Consider the following 10,276-nt stretch of genomic DNA (forward strand, 5'->3'; position numbering starts at 1 on the left):
CCCTGCTTCGTTTCTCTTCATAGCATTAGCCACTTGGCACACTACATTTTTTCTTTCTTTCCTTCCTTCCTTCCTTCCTTCCTTCCTTCCTTCCTTCCTTCCTTCCTTTCTTTCTTTCTTTCTTCCTTCCTTCCTTCCTTTCCTTTCTTCCTTCCTTTCTTTCCTTCTTTCCTTCTTTCCTTCCTTCTTTCCTTCCTTCTTTCCTCCTTTCTTTCCTCCTTTCTTTCCTTCTTTCTTTCCTTCTTTCTTTCTTTCTTTCTTTCTTTCTTTTTTCGTCTTTTTAGGGCTGTACCTGTGGCCTATGGAAGCTCCCAGGCCCGGGGTTCAATCGGAGCTACAGCCGCTGACCTATACCACAGTCACAGCAACACGGAATCCAAGCCACGTCTGTGACCTACACACCACAGGAGCTCCCACTATACCTTTTTCATTGTCTGTCTCTCTCCACTGCAAGTATATGCTCCTTGAGGGCAGCAATTAGTATACACCTGCACAGATCAGGCCCTCAATTCATGGAACAGATGAATAAACAAATCATAAGAAAACACTTCCCAGGCTTCAGAGCGAGTCCTCAGGAAAATCATGAAAGAGTACACTTCTTGCTTCTGCTTCCTTCTCCCACTCGATACTACCACGACTCCTTCCCCCTCATCCCAGATGCCCTGAGCTTTTATCCTGCTTTGCTTACTATACCACCACCCACAATGCAGGTCCCTCTTAGTAATGCCCCCCACCCCTGTAAAAATATCTACCACTTTCTTTTCTCTTAAAGTGCAGCTCCCTCAGTCAGAATGTTTGCTGTCTTACTACTTTAAGATCTTCAGTCCATAAATTAAAAACATGCTTCCAGGCTATATGAAGTATCTATATTTCTCATGTTATACCTCACAGATAATATGCTACAAATAATGCTTTAATTTTAATATAATGGCATAGGCGTTTCTGTTGTGGCTCAGCAGTAACTAACACAACTAGTATCCATAAGGACTTGAGTTTGATCCTTAGCCTCATTCAGTGGGCTAAAGATCTGGCGTTGCTGTGAGCTATGGTGTAGGTCACAGATGTGGCCCAGATCCTGCATTGCTGTGGCTGTGGGGTAGGCTGGCAGCTATAGCTCCAAATCAACCCCTAGCCTGGAAATTTCCATATGCTGCGAGTACGGCCCTAAAAAGACAAATATATATATTTGCATAAAACTCATTCACCATGAAAGGCTTGCAGGGGAAAACATTTCGGTCACGCAGCTATTTACCTAACCCTCAATGTAACATCTACACACATACCTGTCACCTGTCACCTGTCCCAGTACAAGCTACTTCAAATCCTAAAGTCATCTCTAACAAAGTAACGTCGCAGCCATTAAGGAACCAAAAAATAAAGTTCCATATAAAAGACAGAAAGTATATACTATAAGGGCTGAAGCTATGTACTAGTGGTAGAAATGGGAAAATCAGGAAAGATTTGCAGTTTAAAGAAGAGGACCCATTTGGTTTTCGAAATGTCAAGTTTGTGGTCATAAAAATTTATTTCAGCAGAGACTGTATGTTTCCTGGACAACATCCTTTTTCTGCTTGCTTTACACCATGAAATTCAAAGGTAAAAAGTCATAGTGGAAAGGGAAAGGAACCACTTTCAGTGCAGCTGGATGAAACACAAGGATGTGGCCCCACGCCATCATGCAGCTGGCGGCAGGCCTGGCCTGACTCATCTTCCTTCTCCTGCAAATCACTCCATTGTCAGCAGCAACTCCTTCTAAGAAATTCCTGCTTTGCTAAGTTTAAAAAATCATTCAAAACAGGTAGGGGTATTTTAACCTATCAATTTTTAAATTTTGTTCCTGGGAGAATAAAAGGAAAAAAAAAAATTCTAAAAACATGGTAAGTCCTAAAAGTTCCTATATATAAAACTTTTTAAAAATAGCATTTTCTTGGAGTTCCCGTCCTGGCTCAGTGGTTAACGAATCCGACTAGAAACCATGAGGTGGCGGGTTCGACCCCTGGCCTCGCTCAGTGGGTTAAGGATCTGGTGTTGCCATGAGCGGTGGTATAGGTCACAGACGTGGCTCAGATCTGGAGCTGCTGTGCCTGTGGCACAGGATGGCAGCTACAGCTACAATTAGACCCCTAGTCTGGGAACCTCCATGTGCCGTGGGTGCAGCCCTAGGAAAGACAAAAAAAAAAAAAAAAAAAAAAAAAAAAAATAGCATTTTCTGCAGTTCCCGTCATGGCACAGCAGAAACGAATCCAACTAGGAAACATGAAGCTGCAGATTCGATTCCTGGCCTCGCTCAGTGGGTTAAGGATCCGGAACTGCCCTGAGGTGTGGTATAGGTCAGAGACACAGCTCGGATCCTGCATTGCTGTGGCTCTGGCGCAGGTAGGCAGCTATAGCTCCAATTTGACCCCTAGCCTGGGAACCTCTATATGCCGTGGGAACTGCCCTAAAAAGCAAAATAATTTAAAAAATTAAAAATAGTATTTTCTGTTTTTTAAGTGAAGTAAATTTTCCTTCTGTTCAATCTGATCTCTTATCCCATGATTTTATTAATATAATCTTATATTGAGACATAATTCACATACCATAAAATTCACCCTTTTAAAATACACAATGCAGTAGTTTTTGGTATATTCACAAAGTACACATTCTGGTTTTTAAATATAAGAAACTAAATTAGTATTATATATTTGTAATGTTATTTTTTCAGACATGACTCTTTTTAATGTCAATTTCCAATGTAAAATATGGTCGCATCTTTCTGCTTAGTTTTTTTCTATTCTAAGTACAATAGGATTATATTAATAATAAAAAATATCAAAATTTATAGAATTCATTTTCTATGTAAGAATTACTTATGACTAGTGATTGGGTGAAAGCCCAGGCTCAACATCTGTCTTGTATTAGGTTTACAAAGAAAGTTCAGTGACTTCATTTAGTTTAAATATTGCAGATAAGAAAGTCTTTTATGAGTTCCTGTGTGGCTCAGTGGTTAAGGAACCTGACTAGCATCCATGAGGACGTGGGTTCGATCCCTGGCCTCGTTCAGGATCCAGCTGAGAGCTGTGGTATAGGCCGAAGATGGGCTCAGATCCTGCGTTGTTCTGGTTGTGGTATAGGCTGTGGCTACAACTCCGATTGGACCCCTAGCCTGGGAACCTCCATAAGCTTGGGTGTGTGGCCTTCCCCCAAAAAAAGTCTTTTAAAGGTGATGTTACTGATATTTTATATAAGATTAAGAAAACATCAATCACCCACATCAAAGGATATTATCATTACTAGAGGGCCTTGTTCCTTTCTGGGGCTGCACAAACCCCAGCCCAGCAAGGAACTTTTTTTTTTTTTTTTTTTTTTTTTGCTGTGCTCTTGGTATGCAGAAATTCCTAGGCCAGGGATCAAACCTGAGCCAAAGCAGTGACAATGCCAGATCCTTAACCACTATGCCACCAGGGAATTCCCTGAAACTCTTTTTATACCTGCTCTCAAGATGAATCAACTGTTCACATTTAGGTTAAACAAATCTGAGGAAAAATGTATAACATTATACATACGTCATACCTTCAGAACTATTATCATATGGCACACAAAGCATGACCAAACAGTATTTTTCTCCCTAACTAATACTCTTCTGATTACTTTAAGTTAGTCTAAAACATGTATTATCAATGGGGGTAAGACTACCCTTGAGGGAGCAAAAACTGGCTTTGGGGGGGGGGACTGAAAAAAAATTACTCTTTTTATGCATAAAACAGACAGCAGACATACATACAGTCCATAAACCAAGTCTCTGGCATTAAAGTTTCATGGAAAGAAAAAAAGTCTAAAAAGGCTTCTTACAGAGGGTGATTTCTTTTAAAGTTTGGAGAAAAAAAAAGGTTGAGAGATCCTGATCTAAAACAAAACTCTTCTTGACAAATATGGTAAATGTTTGTAATTACACATACCATTATCTTCTATCTTCAAAGATTATAGCACTTATAGGATGGTTATTTGCAAGGACAGATGTGACTCAAAAAAGTTTATCAATGTATTTCTTTCATACTGTACACAGATGGTGACTATCAGAATTATAACACCTGTAATTCTTTGATCTCTCTTACACAGTACCAAATCTCCACACATTAAAAGAAACTTTTTAAAGCTAAAATATCAAATTTTTGATACCAGTAAGAAAAGGGATATGGCCAAGTATTTAAATAAGGATGGTGATTGTATTGACAGCTGAAAAGATGAAACATTCTAAGAAAAGCAGCTGGGCACCTATGCTCAGACCACCCTGCTGCTTACCTAACTCCCTCTCATATTCTCTGATGAGCAAAGTCTGAAAAATAAAAACGTCAGCAGGGAGTGTACTCCCAGGAGGTAGGCGTGGGGTTCCTATAAAATTAGCTTCGGGTCAAATAAACCATACTGAAGATGTGCAGCTGTCTTTTTAAAAATAAATTTTAATGCCAAGGACAGTCAAGGGAAATCAGAAAATTTCCTAAGGACATCACAAAAAATATTCCATCCCCATTTCACTGTTCCAAAGGATCTCACAATCACGCCCACAGGCAGGTGTGTCAGGACAGTGAAAGATGCCAAATAAAGCAGCATAATGAAAGGTTTCCGTGCTAGTCGAAGAGTCTGAGGCAAGAAGGTAAGAAATTACAATGAGATCCTAAAAATGAGAGTAGCAGTGATGATGGTGCCTATTAGTAATAAGAAGAAAAAGGAAAAGGGGGAGTGGGAGCAATGCCAGAGCCAGTCTACCCAAATAGAGAGAGAAGACAGCTATTCCGGTTTAGCTAGCCCATCTGGATGGTTACTCAGTTCCCAATCTCATCAGGTGGTCCGGTTTGTAAACCAGAGCTCTGTTTGGCTGTAAAGGACAGAACTTCCTGCCAAAGGATGACCTGACAGGATGCCTTTTCACCCATCTCTGTCAACTAGGGCTCTACTACTCCTGTGGCCATTCAGGATATTCTGTCCAATACGCCAGCTAAGAAGTCCTAAGTTAGATGATCGGACACTTTCCTTCTAGGCCAGCAGTCATTAGACAACTTGTGCTTCTCGGCTGGAGAAGTTCCAACAAAACCCATATGGAATGAGGTAGTTAGGTGCAAACACTACAGTTCTGGAATGGAAGCTCTCAGAAGACAGGGACCATGTTTCTTGCAAACTGCTCTATTTGGTGAATGAGCATGGCAAGGTGCACCCACTCATACCAGATAATGAACTATATTTGACTAATTTTTAGGATTTGAGGATTTAAAAATTACTTATATTGATGTTGATGACTGGTTCATCTGAAAGGTGAAGAAAAACATCTACAGAGTCCTGAAGCTTCACCAATACCCATTTTCAACCCCCAAATGACACTGTAAAATCAGGGGGTCTGGTTCTATGGCAGAATAAAAAGGAAATCCTCATCAAAAATATCCTTTTAAACAGGGAGTTCCCATAGTGGCTCAGCAGTTAGTGAACCTGACTAGCATCCATGAAGACATGAGTTCGATCCCTGACCTTGCTCAGTGGGTTGAGGATCCGGCATTGCTATGAGCTGTGATGTAGGTTGCAGATGTGGCTTGGATCCCGCATTGCTGTGGCTGTGGTGTAGGCCTGCAGCAAGAGTTCCAATTGGACCCTTAGCCTGGGAACCTTCATATGCCGCGGGTGCAGTCCTAAAAGACAAAAAAAAAAAAAAAAAAAAAGAAAGAAAGAAAAGACCAAAAAAATATATATCCTTTTAAACAGCAAAAGTGATTAATAGTGAAGACAACAGAGAAGACAGTCCTCACTCTTTAGTTTAATTTGGCAAGTTTTTTTTTTCTCTCTCTCTCTTTTTTTTTTGCACGCCCACAGCATGTGGAAGTTCCTGGGCCAGGGATCAAACCGGCACCACAGCAGTGACCCAAGCCACTGCAGTAACAACGCTGGATCCTTAGCCTGCCGCATCACAAGGGAAATCCAATTTGGCATATTGTATCACTGAGTTCCTACAACATACCCGAGGGAAAAAATTAAACATATATATAACGTAAAATTGTATCAGGTAATTTTAGAAGCGCTCGTTTTTTAAAATGAATCTAACTTTCACTAACTTCCTACAAAAAGGACATTCTTTTGTAAAAAAATCTTTTTTTGGCTGAGATACAGGCCGGCAGCTGCAGCTCTGATTCGACCCCTAGCCTGGGAACTTCCATATACCTTGGGTGCAGCCCTGAAAAGACAAAAGATAAAAATAACAAATTTTCATTCTGACATTTTTTCCATCCCATCTATTTTTTTTAAAAAAATTTAATTTCATTGGAGTATAGCTGACTTAAGAGTGTTGTAAAAAGAACATTCTTTACAATTATAAAAAAAAAAAAAAAGAATGGACATGTAAAACACAAAGCAAAAAAGCTAGACTCAATTGCTGGCTGCTCCTCACTGAAGTGTGTCCCCCCAACAAATTCCTATGTTGAAGCCCTACCCCAAAACTGGGATGGGCCTCTGGAAGGTACCTGGATTACATGAAGTCATGAGGGTGGGGTCCTCATGAAGGGATTAGTGCCCTTCTTATAAGGCATTAAGAGAGATTGCTCTCCCCCTCTCTCTACTGTGTGAGGACAGAGCAAGAAGATGGACATCTGCAAGCCACAAAGAGGGCCCCTGCCAGGAAATGAATCAGTTGGAACCTTGGCCTTAGACTTCCCAGCCTCCAAAACTGCGAAATAAAAGTCTGTGTGTGAGCCACCCAGTTTTTGGTACTTTCCTGTAAGACAATGGCTTAACCAACTAACACATTTAACATACACAACATAGAGGTTTGGCAGTAGTTACTGTGGAAAGGCTTAGGCAGAAAAACTATGGAGTTCTGACTTTGACGACTGAGAAGTCACATTTGTCTAGTTTCTTATTCCAACCTTCTTTTTACCATCTCATAGAATTTATGTCATTGTTCCTCTGTTTTAGGGTGGTTATTAAGAGTAAATACAAAGGGATATGAGGTACTTCTAAGCCCAACTAGTTAAACAGTGGAAATATCTAAAATAAAATTCATTTTTTCTAACCTTAGAGGACTGCTCTTAACATATTCACAAAAGCTATTTTGAATTTGAAACAAATCTAGTTTTGTTTTGTTTCTGTCTTTTTGTGTTTTCTAGGGCTGCACCCACAGCATACAGAGGTTCCCAGGCTAGTAGTCTAATCGGAGCTGTAGCTGCCGGCCACAGCCACAGAAATGCAGGATCCGAGCCACGTCTGCTACCTACACCACGCTCACGGCAACGCCAGATCCTTAACCCACTGAGTGAGGCCAGGGATTGAACCTGCAACCTCATGGTTCCTAGTTGGATTTGTTAACCACAGAGCCATGACGGGAACTCCTGGAAACAAATCTAGTTTTTATCTTTAAAATAAGATTTCTCAAACTTGAGTGTGTTTAAGAATCACAGGGGAGTCCTTTTAAAAATCCCCTTCCCCAGAAGTGCAGATTCTATGGGTGTCTATGAGCAAAGGAATCTACATTTTTAAGAGACATCTCAGATGTCTGATGAGTGGTGTGCAACCACACTTTGGAGATAACTGCTGCTCTATCATTATTGGAAAAAACAGCCTCTGCACATAGATATACTTTGCTCTACAACAAAGAAATGTTCTTAAAAACTAACCAGATTGGATGTTGTAAACTAAGCTCCATTTTCCCACAAGACTGCTTTAAAATTTTAAAGATACTTCTAGAGGTCCAATTCCATGCTCTTCCTTTCCTCACCCACACCTCAGTAAAGGTTTAATAACAGGAATCCATTTAAAAGGGCCTTATCACATACTCCACTTCTCCCCAATTTATCTGTTTTATTCCTTGAGAACGTCAGTCTTTGGAAAGTCGTTGATGTGTACAACTTACCTTTGAAAACAAACCTTGAAAATTCAGGCTATATCTTTAGAAAGGAAAATGAATTTAATCAGAAATAGCTGTAAAGAGAATTCACTTCAGTAGATCTGACTGCTATGCATTAGCTACAACAATGTATAAACATTTCTGCAAAAGAAATATCAACTATGAGAAAAACCTTCCATCATTTAAAACTTGTGTACCAAAAAAAAGGAAATGCTTCTACTAAGTAATGCAGATTTGATTCAAGGCATTGGAAATCAAGAAATTATTATTTCTTTGAGAGAAAGAAGAATGATTTAAAAAAAAAAAAAAAAGCACTTATGGAGAACCAACACCAAATAAGACATGTCATTTCTAGTACTGTGAGTATTTGGGTTAAGTAAACATGCCCCAGACTGAAGACTGGCATATTATGTTCCAGGCTCAGTTTTACCACAAAAGGGCCATGTGACCTTGGGAAATAACCTCTCTGGGTCTACATTTAATTTGTAAAATAAGATGGTTAAAGGAAAGTAACTCTTTGATTCCAGCAATTTAATTCACTCTGAAGTATTTACATCAAAAAGCACTGTGGTATGTGATGCCTGTAACGTGCTTGATCAAGTGACATTATTAAAATGTAACTGGAAACTTGATATTTTGAGTAACTTACTAAAACTGTCCTTGTAGCTATCAGGTACATATCAGTGTACTTTTCTTCTTTGAAAAACTGATACTTTTAACATCTAAATTTCCCCCTATTTAGTTTTCTTAAAGCAAGGTACACATGTATCATGGTCTGTTTATGTAAAAGAAAATGAAGTATTTTTTCAGTTCTTCTTTCAAACCTATTGTCACTACAAACTCTGGGGGGGGGGAAATAAAAACACTTTAAGTCAACCACTGAAACAATGGTGTTACTGTAATTACATTACAGAAGTAAGATTTCTTTCCTAAAATATTCCAAGATATTCTCCTGAAATTACTTATTTTCAGTACGAACTTTCTTCCGTCTGCTCATATTTGTAAGAGCTAACATTTTCAATTCTAACAAATATTAATGTAAGTGCACCACTTATTCTTGTTTCTAATGGAATATACCGACTCCAAAAAAATCCCCCCAAACCCAACAGGAATCAATACATGCATTTGGCAATTCCACGGGGGGCTGGGATACACAGACATCTTGTTCAAAATAAATAAACTTTCCACGATCTTTATTTACCGACTTGAGAAACACAGGTTTGGAAACATCCAGCTAACTTCGCTCCCAAGTTGGCATCTTCGAGAATCCTCGGTTTACAAAATACCCAGGACCAAAGAGCCTCCCAGCCCAGAATTGGCCAGGGGAGCACACGCCCATCGGCCCTGCCTGGAGAGGAAACAATGGGAGAGGAGCAAGGGAACGAGCCCGGCGCCCGGGGCGCCCCAACTCCGCTGCCTCGGCCGGCAGCCGACACTGCGCACGGCGTCCCCACACCAGGCGCCCCGGCTCCCGCCCCCCAGCCCCAGGGCGCGGCCCACCTGCGGCGGCGTGGGCAAAGGGCTCCACTTACCAAACAGTGTCAGGGCCATTGTAAAGGCGCTTGCCAACTGCTCGCCGCCGCCCGCTGGTCCACGCGCTCCTCCCAGGCCGGCCGGAGATCACCGCATCTGCCCGACACGCTCACACCTCGGAGGGAGCGGGAGTCGGAGGGGCGTGGTGGGGGCGCGGGCGCGCTGGGAGCCTGCAGGCCGGGGGGCAGGGGGCCGCTGCAAGAAAAAGTTATTTACGCGTTATTGTCAGACGCACCCGGACAAGGGGGGACCCGCTAGCCCTCGGCGAGCCGGCACTTGTCACTGCCATCTGTGCACTACGCGAAGCGCGCGCGGGCGCGGGTACCTGCGAGGCGGGAAGGCTTCGCCGCGGTGCAATGGCAGGCGGAGAGGCGGCGCCGCAGTGGCGGCGGCGGCGGCGGCGGCAAGAGGAGCAGCCTCGCAGAGCCCCCGGCGGGGCGCGCTCACTCCGCATCCCGCGGCCTCGCAGACGCCATCTTGCGATAGCGTCTCCCGCTGGATCTGCCGCCGCGCCTCCTCCCGCCTCCCCCTCGAGCGGCGGAGCCCCGTGCGTTCCCATGGCAACGGGCGCGCGCGGCGGCCGGGGCCGCGCGCCCCTCCTGCCCCAGGCAGCCCAGGAGGCGGCCTCCTGGAGCGCGGCGGGGCGGGGGTGGTGAGCGATTTAACTGAAATCCTAGGGTGTTTTTCCTTGAGTGGGATTTGTGGAGGCGCTGAGAGGAAAAGAACTGAGCTGTTACTCGAAAGAGGAAGAGTCTCTGGAGGATGCTCTTTGAATGCAAAGACCCAGCCAGGGTCATCTAGGGATTGGGTTCGTTTGAGGATATATCTCTCCCCTGGCGCCTCCTGGGTTAACGGAGTCTGGAGCCCTTGACTAGAAGCTAC

At 42.7% G+C, this 10,276-nt stretch overlaps 1 protein-coding gene across 5 annotated transcripts in view; it reads right to left on the reverse strand.

The window, feature by feature from the left end:
• Nucleotides 1-9,808, reverse strand: part of CHN1 (chimerin 1) — a 196,915-nt gene extending 187,107 nt beyond the window's left edge. For 4 of the 5 annotated variants that reach the window (XM_084999560.1, XM_021076315.2, XM_084999561.1 and 1 more), the window contains exons 1-2: nt 9,720-9,808; nt 9,394-9,589 (exon numbers count right to left, since the gene is read on the reverse strand). Coding sequence is in view for 1 of the 5 variants with exons in the window: in XM_021076315.2 (XP_020931974.1) it covers nt 9,394-9,412 (19 nt within the window). In the remaining 4 variants the exon portion in view is untranslated. Of the gene's footprint in view, nt 1-7,867; nt 7,902-9,062; nt 9,210-9,393; nt 9,590-9,719 lie in introns of those variants that run through there. The other variant, XM_084999559.1, reaches the window with a different exon arrangement.
• Nucleotides 9,809-10,276: the final 468 nt, after the last annotated feature.

The sequence above is a fragment of the Sus scrofa genome, chromosome 15 (genome assembly GCF_054392235.1).
Source record: "Sus scrofa isolate SSC_HxYL_T2T_F1_AM1 chromosome 15, Sscrofa_HxYL_maternal_Yorkshire_Landrace_v2.0, whole genome shotgun sequence".
Classification (NCBI taxonomy): Eukaryota; Metazoa; Chordata; class Mammalia; order Artiodactyla; family Suidae; genus Sus; species Sus scrofa.